The 27,216-nt window shown below is 49.0% G+C and overlaps 2 protein-coding genes across 6 annotated transcripts in view; both read right to left on the minus strand.

Moving 5' to 3' along the window:
* The window catches only part of RBM5 (RNA binding motif protein 5), a 40,742-nt gene extending 24,826 nt beyond the window's left edge, over positions 1 to 15,916 (minus strand). The window contains exon 1 of the mRNA XM_043518368.1: positions 15,905 to 15,916. The gene's annotated coding sequence lies outside the window, so the exon portion shown is untranslated. The remainder of the gene's footprint in view (positions 1 to 15,904) is intronic.
* The window catches only part of RBM6 (RNA binding motif protein 6), a 132,818-nt gene continuing 112,491 nt past the window's right edge, over positions 6,890 to 27,216 (minus strand). For 4 of the 5 annotated variants that reach the window (XM_038408337.2, XM_043518366.1, XM_038408338.2 and 1 more), the window contains 13 exons: positions 25,949 to 26,197; positions 23,447 to 23,607; positions 21,839 to 21,936; positions 20,818 to 20,860; positions 19,850 to 19,910; positions 18,774 to 18,865; positions 17,339 to 17,482; positions 15,673 to 15,762; positions 14,577 to 14,840; positions 13,509 to 13,583; positions 10,485 to 10,582; positions 8,707 to 8,836; positions 6,890 to 7,139 (listed from right to left, as the gene is read on the minus strand). In XM_038408337.2, coding sequence (XP_038264265.1) covers positions 7,014 to 7,139; positions 8,707 to 8,836; positions 10,485 to 10,582; positions 13,509 to 13,583; positions 14,577 to 14,840; positions 15,673 to 15,762; positions 17,339 to 17,482; positions 18,774 to 18,865; positions 19,850 to 19,910; positions 20,818 to 20,860; positions 21,839 to 21,936; positions 23,447 to 23,607; positions 25,949 to 26,197 — 1,631 coding nt within the window. In that variant the 3' untranslated portion in view covers positions 6,890 to 7,013. The other variant, XM_038408339.2, reaches the window with a different exon arrangement.

Consider the following 27,216-nt stretch of genomic DNA (forward strand, 5'->3'; position numbering starts at 1 on the left):
CAGCTGTATGGGAGCTAGATAATAAAACCTGCAGAGCCTATAGATTTCATACACAGCAAATCTTCTTTGGCTATTCCCCTCCCCCAAAAAACCGAGGAAGCTGCAGGGAGAACAATAAATACAGTACCGGAAGAGAGAATGTAGTAGCTTGTCAGGCCCTGGTTGTGTGAGTCATCTTGTTGTCATTCTACTGGGGGGTTTGCAAAGCAAGAGCTATGTTCATTTTGAGAAGGCCCCAGTCTCCAGCAAACTCACGAGGAGAAATGATCTCCTGTTCATAGAATATCAGGGTTGGATGTTATAGCCCTCCTCACTCCGGTGTCTGAGACCGTCATTCAATAGTGAATTTTAGCCTCAAAATGCCTATGGGAGCTAAAGTAGTATTGTCCCCATTTTACAAGGGGAAACTGAGGCCCAACTTAGGTTAAGGGACTCATCCACAGGCAGGCAGGGACTCTGGATTGGCCAGGAACTGAACCCAGGTCTCAAGTTCTAGAGCCATTGCCCCACCTACTAGCTCATCCCTCCTACCTCTATACTAGGAGGGGGATGTGGATATGAAAAAGCAGCCGGACATAGCCTGAGTGACCAGGCTTCAGAAACACTGGGGGGACAATACCACAATCCTTGACATTTCTGCTGTCATGTGTATTTTATTGCATCACCACCACTCCCCTCTCCAAAGCTCTTTCACCACCTCCATGAAACAGCATAGGTTAAAGTCACATTTTACCAAGCTCCAGGGCTGTGTAGCAACAGCAGCATAATGGCATTAAATCCAGCTATGGCCATTCCCTTCCATTAGTATGGCCAAGTTTAAATGTTCCAAACTCATGAGATTAAAAGGAAAAAGAAAGATTTTTAAGCCAAAGTAAATGTTTGGGCTGTTTTATTTGTTTGTCAGGTGCACTTGATTGGGCACTTAACTTGCAAATTCCTTTCTAAAGAAGCTGACCAAATGCCTTACTAAAGCTACTTAAAATCAAAGTACACAGCCAATATTCATAACTTTGAATACAAAATGACACATGCATACAAATAGGATGAATATATTCAGTAGCTCATAACCTTTGCAGAGATATCGTTCCTCCCCTCTGTCTGCTAACGGCCTTGTGGAGTACCAGTCTCCTGGATCCAGGCAGGGGATGATGGAAGCAAGGGAGACCAGGCAGAACTTCAGTTTCGCTAAGGGCATGGCTACACTTGCAAATGTAGAGCACTTTGAGTTAAACCAGCCTTCGTAGAGCGCAGTAGGGAAAGCATTGCAGTTTGTCCACACTGACAGCTGCAAGCGCACTGGCGTGTCCATATTTGCGGCACTTGCAGCAGCATTGGAAGTGGTGCATTGTGGGCAGCTGTCCCACAGAACACCTCTTCTCATTCTGTGGCTTGTGGGAAGGGGGCAGGGCATTCTGGTTCCTGTCCCAACGTCCCATGATGCATCGGTTCGCATCCCAGCTTCTGTCCACAATTGGCGCAATCTTTCAACGTTTTTGTACTGCGTGCTCTGTCTTCCCTTTTGGTCTCTGGGAATGGAGCCCGAACTGCTGAGGAGTATGCTGACAAGTCTCACCAGCACATCTCGTTTGGCAGTCGAGTTACTCCTTAAGATCCGAAGTGACAGTGAGGACTCCTACTATATCGATGCGAGTAACGCACACAACATGAGAATGCTTGTGGCATTCACAGACATGCTCACCACCGTGGAACGGCGCTTTTGGGCTTGGGAAACAAGCACTGAGTGTTGGGATCACATTGTCATGCAAGTCTGGGATGATAAGCAGTGGCTGCAGAACTTTTGGATGAGAAAAGCCACTTTCATGGGACTGTTTGAGGAGCTCACCCCCATCCTGAGGCGCAAGGACCCAAGATTGAGAGCTGCCCTGACGGTGGAGAAGCGGGTGGCTATTGCAATCTGGAAGCTGGCAACTCCAGACAGCTAACAATTAGTCACTAACCAGTTTGGAGTCGGGAAGTCGACCGTTGGAATCGTGTTGATGCAAGTTTGCAGGGCCATTCATCGCATTCTGCTCAGAAGAACTGTGACTCCGGATAACATGCATGACATTTTTCAGAGTAGCAGCCGTGTTAGTCTGTATTCGCAAAAAGAAAAGGAGTACTTGTGGCACCTTAGAGACTAACAAATTTATTAGAGCATAAGCTTTCGTGAGCTACAGCTCACTTCAAGTGAAGTGAGCTGTAGCTCACGAAAGCTTATGCTCTAATAAATTTGTTAGTCTCTAAGGTGCCACAAGTACTCCTTTTCTTTATGCATGACATTGTGGCTGGCTTTGCACAAATGGATTTCCCTAAATGAAGAGGGGCGATAGATGGGACTCATATTCCAATTCTGGCACCAGCCCACCTAGTCTCCGAGTACGTTAATCAGAAGGGATTTTTCTCTATGGTTCTCCAGGCATTTGTGGATCACTGTAGGCGTTTCATTGACATTAATGCAGGCTGGCCTGGAAAGGTGCATGATGCACGCATCTTTCGGAACACTGGCCTGTTCAGGAAGCTGCAAGCCGGGACTTTTTTCCCAGACCAGAAGATCACTGTAGGGGAAGTCGAAATGCCCATTGTGATCTTTGGAGACCCCACTTACTCTTTAATGCCATGGCTTATGAAACCCTATACAGGGAGCTTTGACAGCATCAAGGAGCCATTCAACAACAGGCTGAGCCCCTACAGAATGACTGTGGAGTGTGCTTTTGGCTGTTTAAAGGGCCACTGGCGCTCTCTATATGGGAAGCTGGACCTGGCCGATAACAGCATCCCTGTGGTTATATCCGCGTGCTGTACCCTCCATAACATTTGTGAAGGAAAGGGTGATTCATTCAGGCATGGAACTTGGAGGTTCAACACCTGGAGGCTAAATTTGAACAGCCAGAGAGCAGGGCTATTAGAGGGGCCCAGTGTGCGGCTGCAAGGTTAGGGATGCCTTGAGGGAGCAATTTGAGGCTGAAAGCCACCAGTATTGTCTGGTGCCCTGCACGGGAGTGAATTGCAGTGGTTCCAATGTTAGAAGGAATCTGTGTTTGCTACGTATGATACACTGACTTACAGTGCCTGTTGCTTTCCTGGGCTAAGGTAGCTTTTACATTAGGCAATAATAAAGAATGTTTTCAAAGCAAAAATATCCATTTAATGAAAAGAAAATGTATTTATTGAAAAGAAAACTGCTTGGGAAACACGAAGGGCAAGGGGTTGGGGTGGGGAATGGTACAACCATGGGTTTGCATGTGTCCTGTTACGATACTCAGCCTTTCTGTTTGGAGTGCTGTGCAATGAGTGCTGCACTTTAGAATGGCTATACTGCCTGGTGATGGGGGTTGAGTGCAGTGGGTAAGGGTTGTAGTTTTCAGGGCTGGGTGGTGAAGCTTCAGGTGTTGGAGGCAGTTGGTGGCGATAAGAACCCGGAGATTGGGGAAAGTGGTTTGGAGGTGACATGGAGGCACAAGGGAAAGAGACAAGGGCTGCGGGGGGGGCGCGCAAGGTAGTGCTCCGCCTGCATGGCTACAAGCGCCTGGATTGAGTCCGCTTGGCGGTCCATGATGCTTATCAGCTGTTCTGTGCTTTGGTGCCGGCAATCTGCATTCTGTTGGTGGACCCTCCTTTCACTCTCCTGCCACTCCTGCACTTTTTGATTTTCATTAAGGGAGTGCTGCATGACTTCATGGAGCATGGTCTCTTCCTGATTCTTTGCAGCCTCTTGGCCTGTGATAACAGGGACAGCTGAGAGATCAAGTTGCATCTGTAAAGGCAAAATGCAACACTTAACAGAGGAAGCATTGTTCACACCAGCAATGATCCCCCCCCGTACTTAAGGGCAAGCATAGTCTACACAATAGCATAATTTGCCTGTCCCAAAGCAAGTGCACATAACCCACAGGAGTCCCAAAATGGTGAGTAAGCACAGCGTCAAGGGGGACTGATTTTTTCACAGCTGTACTGTCCTCTGGATTTCTGTGCCTTGGGGAGAGCCAACAGCTGCAGGGGCCCCCATACTGAACACTCTCCCCCACATTTTCCACAGGAGTTTGTCCTGGAAAATATCTCGCTGGTGAAGGTGACCTGGGAAGCAAGGGAGGGTCTTCTACTACAATGTGGCTTCCACCCTGGCCCATATGCAGCTTGCCTGTGTGTAGCAATGGTCCCCCCACCCCTCACGGCACAGTGGCGCAGACACGTTAGCCTGACTGGGACAAGGACCACAGTGGCTCTCCCACAAAACCTGTGCAAGCACATTGCCCAAGTTCTAGATGAGACCTTTGAAGAGATCACTGAGGTCAATTACCGTGATGTGAGAGAGAGCACATCAAACGCCCTATTCCGCATCTAGGCATGCATGCAGCCCTAACCCTCCTCGCCCCGAGAGCCTGCACCGAATAACTTCCTTCCCAAAATAAAAGCCACTTACCGGGAACCTCCTCTGGTGTTTGTCCTTCCCCAAGCACCAGCCGCCGCGACTGGCTACCTTCCTCCTGGCTTAAGAACAGCTCTGGGCTGCATCCATCTAGGGATGCCAGGATGTCTTCCTCCTCGTTAGCACCCTCGCTCCCGCTTTGCTGCTCCTCCTCCTCCTGCCTTGTAGGACTGTGCTCTGAAGTGTCCATGGTGGTACTTGGAGTAGAGGTGGGGTTGCGTCCAGCTATTTGTAAAAATGGCAGGTTGTGGGGGCAGCACCAGAGCGGCTGTTTGCCTCGTGGGCTTTGTGGTAGGCATTCGGCAGCTCCTTCACTTTAACCCTGCACTGCAGTGTGTCTTGGTCATGGCCCTTTCCATCATGTCCCTTGATATCTGCCCGAAGGTATTGTAATTCCTAGGCCTGGAGCGCAGCTGGGACTAGACAGCTTCCTCCCCCCAAACACCGATGAGGTCCAGCACCTCGCCATTGCTCCATACTGGGGATCACCTGGCATGTGGAGGGATGGTCACCTGGAAAGATTCATTGAGAGCACTCCACGCCTGGCTGAGCAAACAGGAAGAGGATTTTCAAAATTCCCAGAGAATTTAAAGGGTGGGTCTGACGTTGGTCACCTGAAGGCAGGGCAGTAGAGTTCAAAGTGATGACCAGAGTGGCTAGAACAGGCATTTTGGAACACTTCTGGAGGCCAATCAGAGCACATTAACAGACCAGGGTGTCCACACAGGCGCCGTGGCGCTCCAGCGGGGGCGCATCAAACGTTATTCCACTCGCCGAGTGGAGTACCAGGAGCGCTCTAGCCACGGAGTCAGAGCGCTCTACATGCCTTGCCAGTGTGGATGCGTCGTGAATTAGAGTGCACTGGGCTGCTTTAATGCACTTTAACTCACAAGTGTAGCCATGCCCTAAGTAGCAGTTCAAGCCCTGCAGGTCTAGTATGGGCCGCAGACCGCCCTTAGCTTTGGTGATTAAAAAGTATCAGGAATAGAACCCCTTGTTCCTGTACTCCACAGGAACTACTTTCACCACACCCAGCTGTAGCAGACCCTCCACTTCCTGTACGAGAAGATTCTCATGAGACGGGTGTGACATCGCACCCCATAATGCTTTATGGAAATATGCTTATGAATGTAAATATGTCATGAATTGAATATGTTTTATGCTACATATGCCATGTAACATATCTCTGCAAAGGTTATGATCTACTGAATACATTCCTCCTATTTGTATGCATGTATCATTTTTGTATTCAAAATTATGAATATTTTGGCTATGTACTTGTTTAATTTTAAATAGCCTCAGTGAAGCAGTTGGTTAGCTTCTTGAGAAAAGACTATTCTCAGTAAGTGCCCAATCAAGAAACGTTTAAGCCAACAATGAACTTGGAGACACCAATCCACATCTGAGCTTTCCCAGGCATGTGGCTTGGCTGGTAAGGAACTTAGTCATGCATGGACATGTGACTTGCCCATGTGACTCCAAAAAGAAACTGGGACAAAGGACAGTAACTGCAGGGGGTGTGAGTGATTACTGGACCCAGACTAGGAGGTGGCTAGTCTGTAAAGGAGGCTTATTGGAACATCTTTGAGGGTGAGATTTTATCTGTATTCAGCTTCTTACTGTATTAGGCATAGGCTTGCATGTTTTATTGTATTTTTCTTGGTAATTCACTTTGTTCTTTGTGTTATCACTTGGAACCTTCTTAAATCCTACTTTTTGTATTTAATAAAATCACTTTTTACTTATTAATTAACCCAGAGTATGTATTAATACTGGGGGTGGAAAAAACAGCTGTGCACATCTCTCTGTCAGTGTTATAGAAGGCAAACAATTTATGAGTTTACCCTGTATACGCTTTATACAGGGTAAAACGGATTTATTTGTGGTTTGGATACCATTAGGAGTTTGGGCATCTGAGTGTTAGAGACAGGAACACTTCTTACGCTGCTTTCAGTTTAGCCTGCAGCTTGTGGGATGTGGTTCAGACCTGGGTCTGTGTTTGTAGCCGGCAAGCATGTCTGGCACAACCAGGCAGGGTTCTGGGGTCCCAAGCTGGCAGGGAAGGCAGGGGCAGGAGTAGTCTTGGCACATTAGTTGGCAGCCCCACGGGGGTTTCTGTGATCCAACCCATCACAAGGGGTCCCTGAAGAGGGACGGGGAGGATGTGCCAGCTCAATACAAAATGGAGGGGGTTCCAGGGGCTTAAATAGACTTCCTCTTGCTGCAGGACAGTGACTCTGCGTCTGCAGAGCTGGCGAAAAAGCACGTGTGCAACATTCTGGAAGTATCACTGAGACTGAGGAGGCCCATCTCTGCCACTCTAGTCCTGCGCCAGTCACCCAAAGGGCAGCATGAGCCCCAGGAGAGATGAGGAGTCATCGGCTGGAGAAGTCTTGGGAAGGTTCCAAAGTGAGGTTTGTTTTTAAAGCAGAGACTTTGGGGAAGGAGATAAGGAAACAGCACTGACAAATTTTCCATTTTATTTAAAAAAAAATTCTAGCAGCAAAACCAGTAACAATTTGAAAACAAAGAGAGACCATGACACAGAAAGAGAGAGAGGGTTGGGTTTTGTGGGATTCCACTTCATTCACTCAAGTTCCTTATAGCGGGCAAACATGACTCTCCTGACAGCATCCCGGTATGTTTCATTGGACTGCCTTTTGCTGGGCTTCCCTTGGGTTCCTAAGCCAGCTCCCTTCTTCTGACCTTCTGCCTGAAAACAACACAAACAGCTTGTTTTTGCAATTCTTTGTGTTCTCCTCATCAGCACAGGCTGCCAGGGAGATTGCTTTGGCTTTATTTGACAGCTGTACTAATGACCTGGAAAAGAGGTTACATGGTGCACTAACATGCCCAGAGGATACAGAATTGAGAGGAGTTGCTGATGCTGCTGTGGACAAAGAAAGCCAGACAGCAAACAATCTAGGAAGACAGACTCCAAAGCATGGGCAGTCAGTGGGGAGGGAACAATCCAGGAAGCAGCGATGCTCAGAGCACCAGGAGGGGTGGGAGCGGACAAGAGGCAGTGGCAGCATGTAATACAGCCAGTAATGGAGGCAATCAGAACCAATTTGATTTGAGAAGGACACTGAGCAAAGGAAAAGAGGCTGAATCTCAGATCTCACAATCTTTCTTATTAACCTGTCTGATCACAACTCTCAGTTGCTCTCCCGTCACATGGGATTCCCACAGGCTCTCCTAGCTTGCTCTGAATTCCGACCTTGTGAACAATCAATGTCGTAGAGCCAGTGATTGTATTATGCAATACTGCCTGCCTAGAGCGACCCAACTAAATATTTCCCATGGAGTTGTGTTTACTTTTCAACGCTAGTTATTTGGATGCCGAGGGTTTGATCAATTCAACCAAGGGATCCAAGTCTCCAGAGGCTGAATGAAGCACAAGGCCCTGTATTAACACGAAATGGGAGGAGAGGACCTTCCACCTTTGTGGCTTCTCCTTGAGAGCTTGACGGGATTGTCATGAGCTGAGGAATCTTGTTTGCAGGTCAGTCTCCCAGGGCTCATCTGAGCTGGCTTTTCTACAGTGTCAGGGGCCAGCTGCAAGGGTCTCCCAGCCAGGGCAGAGTGAGCACCTGGGGACATTTTCTGACCATGTTTGAACCTGAAAGGGAATGGTGTGTTTGCTGCCTGGGACAATGAGCGTTCAAGCACATGCGTTACATTCCAAGCCTCAGATGATCTGCTTTGAATTATACACTGGATCGGAACATGCAAAATTCACAACGCATGCTATGTTGGGGAGTTAAATACATCCTCCATTCAGAAACAATACCATGTGACATATGTAACCAATACCACACATATTTCATATATAGCAGCCAGCTAGCCACATGATAGTCTCATAAGGCAAAACATTTCAAAGAAATCCCCACATTATTTCAAACAAATGCAATCTGAGACTGCTTGAACTGCAAGGGGTAAAATACAATGACTACATTGTTCATTATGGCAAACTCCCTCCACTGTACTTGTTAAGCAGCACTGGCACATGTGATTGGGCTCAATGCAGGTGAAACGGGGTGAAATTTCAGGGCCTGTGCTATACAGGAGGTCAGACCAAAGGATGTAATGGTCTCATCTGGCTTTGAACTGTACAAATCTACGAATAGGGGCTATTTCCCTCTTTCAGAAGCTGTGCACGATTCTGATCTCACCAGGCGGATCCCCTACCCCCATGTTTCTTTCAGATGGGCCTGGGAAATGCTACCAAATTCAGGATTGTACTATCTGGATTTTAAAGGGAAAGGAAGGTGTTTCACCTCTACTGGCGACATCATGCCCTGCTGCTGGCGTCCCAGTCCTGAGCCTTCCTTCCAGCCCATAGCCTGCAACATGCGGCTTCCTTTGTTATTACTATCAATTCTTGCTTTACTCACAGGGTTATGGTCACTACAAAAAGAAAACAACTATAAGTATATTTACACATCGCTTTATTCTATTTTCCAACATGGTACCATGGATTTTCAACACAGAATTGATTACACCTTGGATAACATCAAGGGCTTTTTGCAAAGATGCACCCACATTGCATGCATGAAACATGCCGTTTGAGGCTTATTTTGGGTTCTCTATGGTGCATTATGCATGCATAATTCAGGCACATTTTGGAAAACATAGTTCCTGAAGTCCAGCTTCAAGGTGATCTGCAGGGAGTGGGAGGGGAAATGGGTGTGTATCCTTATCAATATATTCTTTAAGATACCCAAAGAAGGCCTGAAAAGTTTTACGTACACGCGCATATACGTACAGGGTTTGGTTTTTATATATAAACTTTGGAAATATCAGGAATGGGAAGTCTGGCCCCTCCTTTCTTGCTGGAGCTTTTCTTTTGAACACTGAGCTGGGAGGAATTGAGATCACACTCTCAGATTTGAGCTGAAGGGGTAAAGGTGTCCAATTTTTAACAAAAAGAAAAGGAGTACTTGTGGCACCTTAGAAACTAACAAATTTATTAGAGCATAAGCTTTCGTGAGCTACAGCTCACTTAAAGCTTATGCTCTAATAAATTTGTTAGTCTCTAAGGTGCCACAAGTACTCCTTTTCTTTTTGCGAATACAGACTAACACGGCTGCTACTCTGAAACCTGCAATTTTTAACAAGGAGAGCTTTTCTTTCATTAGCAAGAATAAACAGCTTTCAACAGTCTGAACAACAATCACTTTCCCTTTCAATCAGGTCCCACTTTTTAGGCATCTATGCTTTCACACACACAGTAAATTCTCCAGTCATCTAATCTCTTCCAGGAAGAACGGAGAAGACAAAGACCTGACTTTCTGATCCACAAAACACACAGGGAAAAGCCTCCTTCCAAACCTTCACATATCAAAAAGAAACAAGGAGCACAAACCCATTTCTCCTCTTTGAAGGTCACTTTTAAGCCAGCCTAGCAAACCCAAGATCTTTGTTCTGCCTAGGATGCCTTGGCACCTGCAGACACACCATGGCGCTGTGCCCCAAGCACAGGCAGTACTCTCTTTGTTCAGCCACTCTGACCGAGAAGGAAAAATGCCAAGTGTGTCTGTCTCAGCTGAAAACATGGCCCTGCTCCTCCTCCTCCTGCAGCCTGTTCTGCTCCCTTCTCTCTCTCTGTGGTTCCAAACTACAGACAGGAGGACAAGGAGAGAACCAGTTGGAACAACATCCCCCGAGGAGCCTGGGAAGGGACACTCACCTGCCCCAGATACCTGGCTCCCAACTTCCTAGGAACATGGTAGCCAGGCTCCTCTCTTCACCAGCAAGGCTTTGGTCCCAGCTTTAAATCCCCCCTCCCCTGCCAGCACATGTTGCTCATTTCAAAAGGCCCCACTGTACATTTGGCATCGAGGCCACTGAAAGGTCAGAAAATTCATGAAAGGCTAAAACTCCACATTGCTTTACACAGAGAATGCAGCCAGCTGTCCAACCCTCCCCCGGTCCTCCGGCTGCCCTCATTTCCAACTACACACAACGTGACAGTCTGGCGCACCCAGACGCTGACAGCACCAGCAGCTCTGAGGAGTCCCGGATGCCCTGAAGGAGGCGGAAGAGCAGCTGTTACCTCTCAGAGTCCCAGGCCTCCTTCAGTCGTTTTCTCTCTGGTGAGTCCAGGCGCTGGAATCTCTCTCTCCGGTCATTTCCCTTGTCTTTAATCTTCCCCTTTACAGTGAGCAGAAGAGAGTTAGCATTAGTAGAGAAGCTATGACTGAGTCGCTGCCCTGCCTGCTGCTCCACGGGGAGCAGCAGTCTAGGTAATTGACGTGCTCCCCATCACCGTAAGACCCAATTGCCTCCAAGTATTTGTAAAGCCACAAAAGAGTCATCTCCTCCGCCCTCCTTCCCTTCCAGCCTGCGGGGAGAAACCTGGTTAGTGAGCAGGGCGATTTGTCTGGGGAGTGAGGGAGACTGCAGAACACAGCTTTTCCTCAATAAGTCATTGCCCTTCGTTCTGAGGGCAGCCAGCCCCAGCACCGCTTTTGTGTCATGAGTTCCACAGTCTGGGTCTGGTCCTGTGGAAATTCGGTTTCCTACACCCACAAACATCCCTCTGTCAGGGAGGGAGAAAGGCTCTCAGGTAGCTGGGACCAACCCCAGGGAAGATTTTGTTTATTAGACAAGAGAGCTTGATTATGGGGAGCAGGCACAAAGGGGGACCTGGTACACACTCACCAGTAGGTTAGAGTAGCACACTGCATGTGGCCCAATAAAGCTAATAGATGGACTGTCCTTCTGGGATTCTCACCGAGCAGCTGGAACTGCTGCTCAGTGCATAGAGAATCATCAACTTGCGGCACCTGGGGCCAGAACGCTGCCGGCAGCTCCTTCGCTAGCCCTTCCCTCAGTTCAACCTCCAGTCCGGTGCTTGGGGACTTGGGCCTCTTGCGCTAAACCACTCAGCAATCTGGGCACAATTACAGAGCTGGGGGCCTGCTCGGAAGGGCCCCTCACTCAGCTGCAGAGATGTATGGGCAGAGATACTACGGGGCAAGGTGCAAGTCTAAGACCAGAGCAGTATGGGCGATGGGCTGTATCAGTCAATAACGCTGAGAAGGGGGCCCAGGACTGGAACAACAGGGGACTGCGGGGCAGGACTGAGCTGCACTGGCAGAGTCCTGCATGCTCCTCCTAATCTAGACTGCTGGGTGATAGAGCTCTGCCATGGTTAAATCTTCTAGTCTGCCTTGCTGCACCTCCCTGGCTGCCACCTTACTGTGGCCAGCTTTTCTCACTCTCTCTCAGCCTGCACGAATAGCCTCTGCACGGCCTGACTGTCCTGCGAGAGAATCAACAGCTGCTGCTCGTGGTTACAGATCACAGCTGGTCCTATGGCCTGGAAGATTTGTCCTCTCAGCCACCCCACCATCAGACCAGGCTAACCATGACATGTTCTAGCCATGTGGCTGGGTCGGTGGAGAGCCTCTCAGACTGGCCTCCTTACGCACATGGAGCTTGGCTGGAAGCACTGATATATCATCAGCTGGGCAATGCAATCAAGGAATTGAATCCAAGACCCCTGGGATTAAACAGGCCTGTAAACTTGGCCCATTGTCAGTCACCTGCACTGATACCCTGTGTATAGCTGGGCTCTACCAGCCTGGTTTGCATCCAAATCACATCTATGGGCAGTCTGGAGTGTGGGACAGAGGAGCTGGGGTGGGCTAGAGCTCTCTGGCAGGGTTTGCAGCTGGACTCCAGTAGGGCCTAAGCAACCTCTGATATCACAGTTAAACTATTCTAGAGGCACGTCTAGGACTCCTGTCCTAACAATGCAAAGGTGGAGCTGCAGCCCTGCAAATCCATGTCCCAAGGCTTATGGGGGCTCTGGAAACAGTCACATGCTTTGAACGGAGTAACTGACCAGCTGGGGTAGAACAAAAGAGGCTGGAGTTGCCCACCATCTTGATCTCATCTCCTGACTCACTCCAGTCTATCCTGGGAGTAACCACATTCTAATGACTGAGATCAACATAAGAGATCCCTGAGATAGAAGAGATGCATTGGATCCAGCCCATTCCCTTTCCTGATCAGGGCAGAGAGCCAAGCTAGCAGACACAGCCACTTACTGTCTGATACTCTACGCCAGCAGCTGAAGAGCTGCTTTCTTGGCCTACTAACTGACTGTTGGATAAATAGAAGGCTTTTATAGCCCTGTGTCTGGCACCATTCCATGGGGCCTCCCTCACCATGTCACAACATTGCTCCCAGCAAGTCCAACATCCAACCCACTTGGGATCAGACCGGAGCTTAAGCTGTGGCTGACACTGGATGGGGAGGGAGGAATATGGACATCAGCTACCCCTCCAGCATTGCAGACACCAAACTCCTGCTGCTCCCCACGCTCCGTAGGGTGTGTGCTGACCCCTGCTTCACAGACTGGAATGCTCCAGCTCACATGAGCACAGGGGCAGCCTGCAGGGAACCCTGTAAGGCACAGAGTGCTGGTGAAACAAGAACCACTTTACATCCAGGTGGGCTGATGGAAATCAAAGCAATTGAAATCACCGATTTCAAGCCTTGATGTAACCTGTCAATTTTAATCAAGTTTTGCATCTGTACTTCAGTTATTGCCCTAAAGAGAGGCTGATTCTCATTGGTCGGAAACCACTAAAACATGTTGATTTGCAGGTAAACAGCTTTTTCACTAAATGCGGTGCTACTTTTCGCTAACCAGGAAGATACCCAATATTTGCATGCCTTTATTTAAGGCACTTGACAGCTGCACTAATTTTGCATACAAGTTAGGGTACCCTGAACATCCCACCAGCTCCAGTTGGAACCTCCTCTTTTTGCAAGAACAGCACCACACCAAGGCCATGCCCAGAGCCATTTGAGAGGAAGAGCAGACTCAGGCTGTCGTCTGGCTGACATACTCATCTCTAAGATCATACCTTTGCACCAAGGGCCACAGCATAAGACTCCCCATACCGCACATGGTTCGCAGGCTGAACTCTGGATGCTTACAACATGTGCATGGTGGGGGCGAGTGAACACTGGGGGTTGGCTGTGGGCTAGCGCAGGATCCTGCTTCGGCAGGGTGACAGATGTAGCGTGCTGAGCTAAAGACCCCCCTTCCCCCCCCACACACCTCTCGCTCTCTCCTCTCCAGATACGCCAGCTCTTGCTCAGATCGTTTGATCTTCCTGTGAATCTCCAGGTTTTGCTGGAAGGAGGAAAGCAGAAGTCTCTCTCAGTGGAGAAAACAAACAGCTGGAATCATGGATTGAATCTAGATGATTTGATCTTTGATTTTGTGCCCAAACAAACTTAACCTGTAACCTCCTGCCTGAATTGCGTACATTAGGCCATAACCTCCCACGCCGCTCAGCATTGCTGCTTTCACAATTCATTCAATATCCATGCACTGGTTCCTGCCCTTGGACAGTCAGATGTCTTTTCTTTCTCTTCCCAGCAAAACTGTAGAGCATCGACTCACCGTCACTGCTTTATAGCCTTTTGTGTTCAGAGAGCATGTGAATTTGGTACTTACTGAAGTGAGCTGGCTGAAGCTGTGCAGAACGCAGGCAGGTACTGTCCTCGCTTCTGTCTCCACAACTCCACCTGCATCCCCCCCTGTGGCCCACCCCACACCCTGAACTGTGTCGCTGCGTGTAGGAAAATAATGTCTAAAGATTCAGATAATAAGTGCTAGTTTGTATGGAGCACTCTCAGAAGTATCCAGCCAGGAATCCACATCACCCAACAGCAGGCTCCCTTCATCCACCCCATCAGAGAACTAGCTGGTAGCACATCCCAGGACAGTTATACTCAGCCTTATCCCTCTAGCGCCCCACCTTGCTGAGGCAGGTTAGCCAATAACCACCCTACAGCACTGATGACTTTCTATAGCTCATCTCCACACTATGTCCCAGGTGTAAAGGCATACAGCTCTCCTCAGGAACCCATGGGAGAGAATGCTCCTGTTAGCCTGCGGGGTTCTGCAGCCCATAATACCTCACTTCAGCTAGTTACAGAGCATCCATACATGTTGTCCACACACAAAGGCTCTGAACAGAGAGGCATTGCGGGCTACTGAGACAGCATCCGATCAGTTCCACCCACCCAACTCCTTCCCCTTCCCTCATAAATCACAGGCTAAGTCAATTGCAGCCCCGAAGAGTCAGACCAGCTGTGGCCCCCATATGCCCTCCAGTACCTTGTGCAAGTTGGAGAGTTGCTGATGCTTGATCAGCACTTCCTTATTGGGGAACTGCCTCCTGCACAGTAAACAGGCCAGCTTATTCCAGTCGGTCAGCTTATCCTCGTCAAAGTCAGGCTTCCTGAGCTGCTCCTCCCGCTGCGTCGGCAGATGTGGAGGCTGTGGCGGCTGCGATTGCACTTCCTCTTCCTCCTCCTCCTCGTTGTCGCTGTCTCCTCCATACTCGCCCAGGAGCCCTATCAGAGGGTTCACCACCTTGGGCTGCAGACAGAGCAGCAGAGGATAATGCCACTTTGCAACCCCAAGTCTGTTCCCCCTGCCAGGCCCTGCTGCCTCATGTGATATCCCCACCTCAGTCTCTGCCTGAGGAGAAGGGGGTGGCATTTCAGCAGCATGGGCACCACATGGAAGGAAGCTACTAGCTAAGTAGTCAAACGTCCCCTGTATTCCCAAGATAGGGTGCCTGGCCATTAGCCACCCAGCCATGTATTTAAGCACAAGGGATTGTCTCTCCAAGTCAGGAGGGACTAGGGATGGGGTGTGCAGCAGGATGGCTCTTTTCTGTTTGCCAGTTGCAGTGTCACTCTCCCTGGATTTCCCAAGACCTTAAAAAGAAGGAAGGGTGGGTGAGATTCCTGAGTGTTGGCTACAGACCTCTCTGGTCCACGAATCTTGAGCAAAACAAGTTCTGAGTTAAACAAAACCAAAAAAAAACCTCTGCAGTTCTCTGAACGTTCCTTTCTCTGGCTGATGAGCACCAGAAGCAGGAGTCACCCTAAAGCCAGGGTGTAAATCAAGTGGGAGCTAAAGAGATGTCAGGTGCAGAGACACTCCAACCCCACTCCATCAGAAGTCTGCATAAAGCTAAACAAACAGCATGGGGGGGCAAGGGGGGAGGAGAAGGAGGGGGCCAAGGCTTTGGGGTCTTTGTGCAAATGGAGGGACCCCCGGCTGCATTCCTCTGCACTCCATACCCTGAAGCAACGGGGTTTGTGCCAGGAAAGCTCAATAGAGGATCAGGTCAAGATTCTGTCTAGTTTAATTTTTCACCACTAACAAGCCAAACAGCAACACACACTATGGAGCATCTTACCGGGGCTGAGCTCTCTTCCTTCTTTGCTATGGGAGGCAATGGTTTTTTAAAGATGTCTTCTGCAGGGGGCTTTTCCTCTACAAATTCATTCTGAAACATCCAAGATCGGGAGTTAAACCTACAGTGTCCCAGAGAGCAAAGTGAGAGTCTCCAAAGAGTGGCTGGGAACTTGTTTAGCAAGCATCCCTGACAGTCAGTCAGTGGAAGGACAGAAGCATTTAATGTTGCAGACACGCCTTCTCTGGGCTCAGCAGAGGCTGTCCCCCCCCAGAGGTAATGTCCTTGGAGTCTGACACAGAAGCAGCAGTTCTCCGTGAAACCCCTCGCTCCCCATCAGTTTGTTGAGCACTTTCTGCTGGATCAGTCCATTGCAATAGTGACAGCAGCTGCATGTCCCTGCTACAGGCATGCTGGGGTCTGGGAGCATGACAAGAGTATGATTACCCATTCAGACACCTTCAGCCCCAGAGGACTATGCAACCTCCTGTACTGAACTCAAAGTGAGGGAAGATGCTGAGCGCCCACTGTGCTCGTCAGCAACAGAGCTGCGTAATCTGCCTTCAGTGTGTTCCCTGTTCAGGGAGCAGCTCTCTCCCACAGGTGCACTACAGACGGTAAGGACAGGAGAGGAGAGCGGTTTCTGGCTGCACTCATGTCAAAACCCCCATGACCATCTTTCCCCTTCTTGTTGGCATTTTGTTACAGTAGCTCCCAGAGACCAGAGTCAGGATAAAACCCCGTGTGTTCAGTGCTGTGCCAAACATGGCCTGCCTATGTACGTTTCTCTGAGGTGGATCACGGCTGCCAGCTGGTTCTATACTGCAACTCCCCTCTGGGCACAGAGGTTATTAACTGTTCGTATTGCAATAGCACTGGGGGCCCCAGTCCAGATTTGGGGCCCAACTGTGCTAGGTGCTATACAGAACAGTAAAAAAGGATGTCTGCCCCAAACAGCTTACGATCTAAGCTCTGCCTGAACCGGCTGAAGCGTTTGTCCCCTCCTCCCTCCAGCCCAGGACTGTTGCCTGGCTCTCCTGTCCATGTGTGGTTTGGGGGTATGGGCTGGTTGCTCAGGGCATGCAATTGGGCAGGAGACAGAGATGCATTTGCTGGCATGTTGTCTTTATGTACCATGGGGATTTTGGTGGCAGTTCTGTTACGATGTCCAGGTGCCTTTGGCATTAGGGGCCTATGAGTTACAAAAGATTCCTAGACTCCAGGGCCTGCAGGGACCATTGTGCTCATCTAGTCTAACCTCCTGGAGAACACAGGCCAGAGAACGCCCCACAATCGTTCCTGGAGCAGAGCTTTTAGAGAAACAGCCAGTCTTGAGTTAAAAATGGTCAGGGATGGAGAATCCACCATGGCCCTGGGTAAACTGTCCCAATGGCGAATGACTCTCCCCGTTAAAACACGTACGCCTTATTTCCAGTCTGAATTTGTCTAGCTTCAACTTCCCACCCTATGGCTGCGATCTAGCCATAAAGAACAGGAGGGTGGTCGTGACTCTCAGGTGGAGAACCCACACTCTGCAGTGACTCTTCTGCTCTTTCACTGCCCCTGCTCTCCCTCCTAAACCTTCAAGAGAGCCCCTCTTAGCTCCTTCTTCACAGCTCAACTGCCGGGCCTTAGACACTGGACCATTCTGATCACAGAGATGATTTACCTTCGCTGAAGTACTTCTGCCTCTCTCCTTTCTGTCCCTGCTGGATGGCTCCTTCCTTTCGCTTGTCCTTTCATGGCTCCCATGCCTCCTTCCCCTGCCGTTCGTAGGGGATGACACTGCTTCTTGGCTCACTGTGACTTGTTTCTGAAATGGAGTGTGTGCAAGAAAGTTAGCGAAGAGCAAATGCCTGGATCCCAGCATTAGACTGATGAGATGGAGACAATAAAGGAAAGAGATTGCAATGGCAAAGGGACCGAAGGAGAATGAGACAGTGGGAGTGGTACTGTGGACTTGGCTGGAACGGGAGCGGGGAGTCTATGGCCCAGTAACCCTGACCACAGCCACAGGACGCTGATGGCTACTGTCCGTGGGGAAACAGCCCTCCATGGGGTTGGGAAGACCTGCTCTAGATAGCGCTTTCCCAGCAGGGCTGTAGCTAGCACTCGAGGCTCTATGGACACAACAATGGCTCAGCCGTACAGCCAGAAGACGAAATGAGCAAGAAGACCAGAGATAAAGCTTGGTTTTCATTGTCCATCACATAATGGTGGCAGTCATATGCTTTCAGTCTCCGGTGAGATCCAGCAAGGGCACTCTGCCTATGGTATGTCTGCTGAACAAAGCAGGGACACAGACCTCTGAGGTGGGACTCTAGGGGACAGGGAAGAGCAAAGACTGGAGCGAAGCACCCTTTAGAGCGGTGATACTACAACTGAGGCTCAGGAGTCGCAAGTGGCTATTTAACATGTCTCCTGCGATTCTTTGCAGCACATGATATTAAAACACAGTGTGATTTCATTATTAACCAATCTAAGTTATTAACCAATCAGGATGCTTTTACTATGCTATTAACCAATTGTAGTTAATAAAATAATACTTGGTCAGTCATTTTGCTGCAAGAATTAGACAGATTAGAAAGATTGGATTAAAAACGAAATATTTTCCCCGTCATACTGTTTAAGTATGACTATATAATACTATAGTAAATGAAACAATGAATTCACACGACTGTGGGTAATGTCTATCACTAATTCGGCTCCTGAACCCCTGAGGTTTGAGTATCACTGCTTTAGTGAGTTAACTGAACCAACATGAATCCAATCAGTTCCAAATCTCTCCTCCCACCAAGTCAGTGCTGTGGACTCTCCTGGGAAGGCAGAGCTTCTTGAACTTTCAGGGGCACTAAGCAGGGGACAGGACGTGGAAATAAACCCAAATCTGTATTCCCATATCCCAAACCTCCATCAACTACACCATCTGACTCCACATGGGAAAGCGGCACCAACGCTGTGAAATGTGCTTCTTAGAGGAGCACTAAAAAAATCAATTTGTTAGTCTCTAAGGTGCCACAAGTACTCCTTTTCTTCTTAGAGGAGAGTTCGTACAACCTGCTATAAAACCAGCTAGGTGTATACTCCCCTGCCCACCCACTCACCTGTGTCTTGGGGTCGTAGTATAACCCAGCTATAGGGTCATAGTAGTTCCCAGTGTCAGGATCATAGATGAAAGTGGACACATCTGACGGAGCTGAATGGGAAGAGAGAAGAGCCAACATCAGATTCGCCCTAGGAGAAACTTTTACAAAAATACAGATGTGCGCAAATATTGAGCTAGTGGAAGGACGACCAGCCCCGGAGATGGAAGCCCTTTCTCCACAGAGCACGTACAGTGCAAGCTTCCCCACGCTGCTCTGCCAATATCTTTCACTCCTCTAAGGCCGAGAAGATGAATTCGTTTTCATGACCCATCCAGCTCTGACTTTGGTGGTGCCAGTTAATGCAATGCAGGCATCTGCCCACTGGCGCCTGGTCTGAGATCACCAGCTGATTTTATTTAAAGGGACACAGACACGTTGAAATCTGGTCAGTTTAAAAAAAAATGACTTAAAAGTGGTTTGAGAACCTGCCCTTGCCCCTACTTGACAAGGTGTGTGCCTCTACAATGAAAGCTGCTCAGAAACAGGAGGGGAAACACTGATCCTACGGGAAACGGGCTGCACACAAAGTGCTGTCAAAGGTCTCAGGCAGGCACATCAAGGAATATGAAGAATGTTTTTTCTCTCTAATCACCATCAGTTACAGTGATCTGAGATGTCACAAGTAAGGACAGTCAATGCCACACAGAAGTGCATTTTTTACCATGCTATTTGTACAACCCTCCCATACAATTCCTGTAACTAAAAGAGATCAGCGGAAAATATTTCTCTATTTTTTACACTGGATGATTGACTATGTACAGTCAGTTTTGCTATTTTCCTTGTACAATCAGTTGGTTTCCCCTGTCTGTGTGGGTCTTTTACACACACCAAGGGGGAGAGAAAAACTATAATAAAACAGGACAATGTGATTGTAAACCCAACAAAACTGGTAGGGGAACTGAGAGGCAAGAGTAGGACCAGAGCCTACTTTCAGCTCTTAAAAGGTTGATTGATTTCAAGTTGACAGTACTCCTTTAAGCACCTATAAAGAAGAGGAGAATCCACAGTAAAAGCAAGGTAGAGCTTAGCCTTACACTGCGCTCGGCTGTGTCTCTGCGATTCGGCACCTCTCCTGTCCCTCATGCCCCTTTTGCCCTGGAACAAGAGAGCTATTTAGACACAGGTCATAAAAGGAGACTATCTGGCAAGCACTCCTCTCTCACATGGGCTCCAAGAATGCAGGGTGACATGCCTTCAGCCACTTCAAATGGAGGAAGAGCCCGCATTGCCTTTCCTCTAATAAGGGGACAGATGTACTCTCCCAGGGCCTGATCCAAAGCCCACTGAAGTCAAGAGAAAGACCCATTTACTTCGGTAGGCTTTGAAAAGGGCCCCAGTTCAACATACACAGTGATCTCCAACCTGTGCTGTACACAGAGAACATTCCACATCCCATTCTCCCCATGCCATACAGAAGAGATCCTGCCCCCACCTTGGATTGTCTGTAGCTGTTTTTTTTAAAAGGCTCTTACGGGTAGGTACTTTTCTGAAGTTATGGCAGATAATGAGACAAGTATTGATTAATAGACATGAGACAAGAGACTGATTAACTCTGTGAAGGCATTTCAGAGTACAAGCAACAGCAGCAAGTTCAGCAAACTTTGTCCTTAGACAGGAAATTGGCTAAGTAGAACAATACAAAAGCTACTGAGTTTCTGTTGTGTGAACTGTAGACTAGTAAAGAAGACAGTTGCATTAGTCAGACTAGATTATCACAATGGTCCCTTCCAGCCATGGACTCTACAAGAAAAGAGTTAATGTGCAAAATGTAAGTTTCACCCTCGATTTAGTATTCTGCCTTCAACCCGGGGAGTTTTTGGCAGTTCAAAGGAAGCGGTCTGGCAAAGAAAAGCCCAGTCCCCCTGCTGGGCACCAGCAGCCCAATCTCCCCTTCAGCGTGAGTGCCATCATAGCCAATGACACAGATGACGACAACCACAACTAGCCCCTTTTGCTAGCTACAGGTAAGTCACTCCAAGATGCAGCACTGGTGCAGACCTACCGGGTTGTAGTAGAGTTTGTTGGCCTGCTCCCCGTAGTCATTTCTAGTGAGAGAGAAAAACAGAATTTTCCAATTAAAACTAGGTTAGCTTCATTTTCACCTCAGCATATTCGAGGAGACCAGCAGGGCCACAAAGAGAAGAGAAAAGTCCTCTCAACCCACATGCCAGAGGTCATATTATAGTCACCATGGGTCTGCGGGGCCGCTCCTCTGTCAGATGTGGGGGGTCAGTCCAACTCCAGGGAAGTTGTTGACTCAGCAAAGTCTCTGGGTACAAGCAATGTATTGAACTGGATAACCTTGCCCCCGATGCCCTAGGAAATACCAAAGCCCCATCTCCTAGCCCCCAGGAAATGGGAATTGGTCAGTGGACACCAACTTTAAAGGCCACTTGATTAGGACAGTGGTTCTCAACCAGGGGTATGCCTTCACATAGGTCTTCCAGGGGTTACATCAACTCATCTAGATATTTGCCCAGTTTTCAACAGGCTACAGAAAAAGCACTAGCAAAGTACAGACTAAAATTTCATACAAATGACTTATTTATACTGCTCTATATACTATACACTGAAATGTAAATACAATATTTATACTCCAATTGATTTATTTTATTTTTATATGATTAAAATGAGAAAGTAAGCAATTTTTCAGTAATAGTGTGCTGTGACACGTTTTATGCCTGATTTTGTAAGCAAGTATTTTTAAATGAGGTGAAACTTGGGGTATGAAAGACAATCCAGCCTCCTGGAAGGGGAACAGTAGTCTGGAAAGGCTGAGAACCACAGGACTAGGACTCTTGCCATTTGTTTTTCAGACACCCAAGTCATCTTGTCAAACTTGGATGACTAAAGTAACCCTCTTAAACTTCTGGGAAGGTACCTAATACCTATCCAGGCACCTGTGAGCTATTTGGGTGCTTAAGCTTTAGGCATCCAAGAATGATAACGTGGCCCCAACTGGAAAGACTAAGGCACCACAGCCCATCGTACACTAGATAGCATTGCCTCTAGTCGTCTCTCACCTTCTCTTTCCTGTGGCTAGGTTCACAATTACGGTGTGCCCATCAATGCAGATTGGGGGATCCAGGTTCTGCAGAACCTTCACCAACTGCACCGCTTCCTGGGGAAAGAAGAGACAAGCTTGCATTCTTCAGAAGGAAACAGAAGCCCACTTCCAAAATCCAGCCACAACGGAACGAACTCTGAAGTGACTGGGGTTGTTCTGGGTGAGATGTTTGAGGCTGAACCCTGGTGAGAATACAAGTCACCCACCACACAACGTAACAGGTTCCAGAGGTGACTGGATATGAACCAGGTCTTATAGTTTGATTACTGAATTCAGTAAATCCATATCCACTATGGTCTCTGAGCTGCTAGGGAAGAGTTTTGCTGGGCTAGAGGACTCGACCCAGACCCACCAGGGAGGGAGCCCTCTGAAGGATGGTTTGAGCTGTGCAGCTAGCAGCAGGTTGGAGTACCGCCTTGGGACAATAAACATTACAAGAGCCCCATCTCTTTTAAACATATTTCAAAAACTCTTGGGATGTGAGAAAGCGGGAAGTCCATATTTGGGCTCCCTGCCCATCCTCCGACCCCTTCACCAGCCAGGGAGTGACCTTGCCTGGATCTTGCTTTCCCTGAGGGCTGCTGTTGCCACTAGCCTCTGTGCAAGGCAAGGCCAATAAAGAGGGAGTATTGAAACGGTTCAGCCTGATACAAAGGCAGATCCCTGCAGCTGGTTGGTATGTGAAAATTTGCATCTCCTAGAGCAGAGGTGGGAAAACTACGGCCCACAGGAGCATCCTGCCCTTGAGCTCCCAGCTGGGGAGGCTAGCCCCGAGCCCCTCCCCCGCAGCCTCAGCTTGCCATGCCGCCAGCACTCTGGGTGGCGCAGCTGCGAGCTCCTGCCGGGAAGCATGGTGGCATGGCTGGCTCCAGCTGGGCAGCGTGGCTGCCAATCCTGGTGCTCTAAGCAGCATGGTAAGGGGGCAGGGGGTTGGATGAGGGGCAGGCGGTCCAAGGGCAGTAAGGGGGCAGGGGTGTGGATGGGGTTGGGGCAGTCAGGGGACAGGGAGCAGGGCGGGTTGGATAGGCGGTAGGGTCCCGGGGGGTGGTTAGGGGCGGGGGTCCCGGGAGGGGGCGGTCAGGGGACAAGGAGCAGAGGGGGTTGGATGGGTTAGGAGATCTGAGGGGGGAATTCAGGGGGCAGGAAGTGGGAGGGGGCCAGGCTGTTTGGGGAGGCACAGCCTTCCCTCCATACAGTTTCAGAACCCCGATGCGCCCCTCAGGCCAAAAAGTTTGCCCACCCCTGTCCTAGAGCTACTGATGCAAGAAATTCATGCAGCTTAACGGCATCTATGATGGACTAAAGCTCAGACTGTTTGTACTGGAGAGCAAAAGGAAAGATGAAGAGCCGTCAGCCATTCCCCACACCTAGGACTAGGGACTCGGCTAGACAGACCAAAGCGGAACTAGGAAAGGCTGAGACTAGCCTGAGACACTGTTGCTTCTACTTGCAAGACAAGCCTTTCCAAGGTAACTGTAGCATGAACCTGGATGCCTATGATAGGACTATGTTTTCTCTTGCTCTTTCTCTGCACAGACCCTGGGGAAGGGTCAGGGCCACTTACAGCGTGCGAGTCCAGTTCCACAAAGCCATAGTTGTCACTTCTCTGGCTAGCCCTTTTCTTAATGATGCTCACGCTGGAGGTGGAGAGACGAACAAATGGTGCCAGCAGCCCTACGATCACTTCCGGAGGGGTGAAGCGAGGAATACGCTTCAGCATAATCGCTGCAGCAGCCCAGGCAGGGGGAGGGAGAGAAGAGAAGACAAAGAACACTGCATGAAGCCAGCCTCTTACCACCACAGTGACGGCAAAATGAAAATAAACTTGTCTGAATGACTCTGATACAGCTGCTTACACAGACAGGCTGCTCACTTCCTCCCCCAAGTGTAGCTTTACATGGATGAAGACCCAATCTCCTCCCATTGTCTGTGCCCCTGCTATCTCCGGGCCCTGTAGAAATTTGGGTCTGCCCCTCCTGACTTTGGAATCACGCACAAATGCAATCACTGCAGAATTCCTGCCAGTGAGCCCCTGGCAAAGACAGACAAGAAGCAGCCAGAGCAGAAGGAGTTGAGGTCTGAGCTGGTCATTGGACCCCCTAGAGGAGACCTGAGCCAGGCTATGATTAGCAGGAAGCCTCCCTGTTTGAGGACACAGACACTTCGCCATCAGGACAGAAGCTGCTCCGTGAAACATCACCTGTAGCACATTCTGGTGGTAAGAGCTGTGCTGCCTCTGCTGCACACTCTGTCCCCTGGGATCATGTGTGTGGTGGGAGAGGAGACCCTCCTCCAACAGCTGTGCACCTCTTTGTCCTCCAAGGACCAGAGAGAGGGAGGGTGTGACGTTATTGACATGAACTATGACCGTATAGATCATTGTTGCAACCAAGGTCCTACAGTGGCACTACATCTTGTACAAAGGAAGTCACGTGTCTTTGAAAAGATTATGATTTGCTGGTTATGATTATGCTATCTGCAGGCATGTATCATTTTTGTATTTAAAGTTATAAGTATTGGCTCTATACTGTATTTCAAACTTGTGCTATGCTTCTCAGTGACACCCCACAATTTGGCGTCAGTACTGCCTAGCCTGCTTGATGGCCCATTATGGACCATCAGCTATACAACTGACCCAATGAGAAAAAGCAGATACACCTTGTGACTCAGCAAGGTATGCAGGGACATGCCTATGGACAGAACTCTAAGGTTTTCCCATACCATGTGCTGGGCAGCTTGTCTTTGGAACAAAGGAAGCACAGGCTGCATGGCAAGAGCGTATAAAAGGCAGCTGCATCTCCTCCATCTTGTCTTCAATCCTGCTTCTTACCTCTGGAGGAACTTTGCTACACTGAAGCTCTGAACAAAGGACTGAATGACCCATCCAAGCTGTGGATGTACTCCTGGATGTACTCCAGAGACTTGATTTGAGCCTGCAGTTTATTCCATCACTGCTACAAGCCTGAACCAAGAACTTTGCCATTACTATATATAATTGATTCCATTTAACCAATTTTAGCTCTCATCTATTTTTCTTTTTTTTAAATGAATAAACCTTTAGATTTTAGATTCTAAAAGATTGGCAACTGCGTGATTTGTGTGTAAGATCTGACTGGTATATTGACCTGGGTCTGGGGCTTGGTCTTTTGGGATCGGGAGAACCTTTTTTCTTTTACGGGGTATTGGTTTTCATACCCACTCATCCCCCTAAGAAGTGGTTGCTGGTGGTGATACTGGGAAACTGGAGTGTCTGATGGAATTGCTTATATGACATCTGATTAGCCGGTGGGGTGAAACCAAAGTCCTCTCTGTTTAGCTGGTGTGGTGTGAATTAGTAATAAAGGACACCCAGCTTTGGGCTGTGACTGCCCTGCTCTAAGCAATTTGTCCTGAATTGATACGCTCATTTGTGTCCTGCCAGAGGCTGCATCGTTACAGAGGGTCCCTGGGAGGGAAAGGAGGATGGGTGCAGAAGGGGGAGAGCAGAAAGCAAGGCAGGCCCTGACCTGCTAGGCTTTTCACAGGCCCTGTGAGAAATGAACCATCCCAGCTGGCTGCCTCCAATCTCCCACCTCCTCCCTGAGCAAATCGGGCTTCTGGGGCAATTGGACTTGCTCTCTGTGCTCCTCAGAGCAGCGGGGAGGGAGGAACAGGGCCCCAGAGCCACTCCAGCAGCACAGACCTCCTTGGGGCAGCAGGTCTGCAGCACAGCACAGAGGCAGGGCTGAGACCACGAAATTAATGGTATGGGGGTAGGGCCAGTTTGCCCTGAATTAATTTCATAGAGGGCAATTTGGCCAGGGACCACTCTCTTTCCCCAAATTCTCTCTGAGAAACCCAAGCAGGGCCTCCCTCCCCAAATCCACCAGTACCTAAGCAAGCCAGGCAGAGACACCCCACCCTGCAACAGATCATGAAGCTTACCGAATTCACACTGAGGAAGCATCCCTCAGACAGGTGGCATAGGGAAAAGCCATTGCACTCTGTCAGTGACGGCCCAACCCCCTGCCAAACCGGGGTGCTCTGCACTTTGGACCATTGTCTGAAAGCCTGAGCCTCAACTTACTTTTACTCTCGCCCTCCTGAGGTGTGGTCTGCTCAGCTTCCCTCCTGGCAGCAGGCTCCTGGCTCTCCTTCCAGGAAGGGTACCTTTTCTCCTGCGAAGGCCATCGCTCTCTGCCTTCCTCTCTCTTCCGAGGCTCGGGTTCCTGGGGCTGGCTCTGCTGCGGAGGAGCCGCATGCTGGGGAGGTTGTTTCTGAGGCTTTGGGTGTCCTGATAGCTCTTGCTCGGGTTTTTCAAGCTTGTCTTCCGTTACTGGAGAAAAGAAATCGAATGAACCCATTTTCAGTGTCCCCCTGTGGCACACACTACAAACCTTGTATTTTCTCCCAACCGCCAGCAGTGAGCTGGCAAACTGACTCTGCTGTCCTTTGATTAGCCACATTTCTGAACATTTAGCAGGAACACGAAAGCTTCCTAGACTTCAACAGACAAGACATTAAAGCTCACGTCATCACATCCCTGCTCCAAGAAGGAGCTCATAATTTGGCCTCCCTTTTGCCTAAGCCTACTTTCAGGTTCAGCTGTTATCTGAACAATGGAATCCCAGATGGGTTTGGAGGCTACCTCCCGGATCCGGCACAGAATCGAACCCACCCCTTACACTAATCACCCGAGACTTTTATCTACACTTTTATCACCCGAGATTATTCTTGAACACCTGTAGCCAGGAAGTGTTAGTGATTGGCCACTGATTCTCCAACCTCAGTGTTCCAGAACAGCTGCGCGTTAATGGACATACGTGTAACTACAGCACTGACAGGCAATGTAACGAGATTAATTACGAATTTGATAAGTTGCCTATCCATCCCAGGTGAGGAATAACTCCCCCTTCCAAAAACACTTCTTTTGATTTGACTTTTAACATTTCTTGTACTAATTAATATTTCAGACTTGCTTCCCCTCCCCCGTAGGCTGGATCATGTTCCCTCCTGCTGCCACCCTCACCTCCATCCTAGCAGCTATTCATGCTGCCTAGACAGGAGCAAAGGACACACGTCAAGCCCTGGCCATATTCACTGCTAACACCTGTACTGCTTACTTGATAAGATCACAGTCTCACACCTTCCTCCCCTCTCACAATGTATTTCGTTCACATGTGTCACAGGGACAAGGGCGCCCAAGATATACATTAAATGAGCCAGGGATGTCAAGATTACCCAGACTAGCCAGTCTGAATGCCAAGTAAACCATATCAGGGTGGTGCGAGGCCTGTGGAATTCTCTATCTCCTGAATTTGGGCTGATCATGTTACAAGTTGCAGAATCAAGTCC

The sequence above is a fragment of the Dermochelys coriacea genome, chromosome 7 (assembly GCF_009764565.3).
Source record: "Dermochelys coriacea isolate rDerCor1 chromosome 7, rDerCor1.pri.v4, whole genome shotgun sequence".
Taxonomy (NCBI): Eukaryota; Metazoa; Chordata; order Testudines; family Dermochelyidae; genus Dermochelys; species Dermochelys coriacea.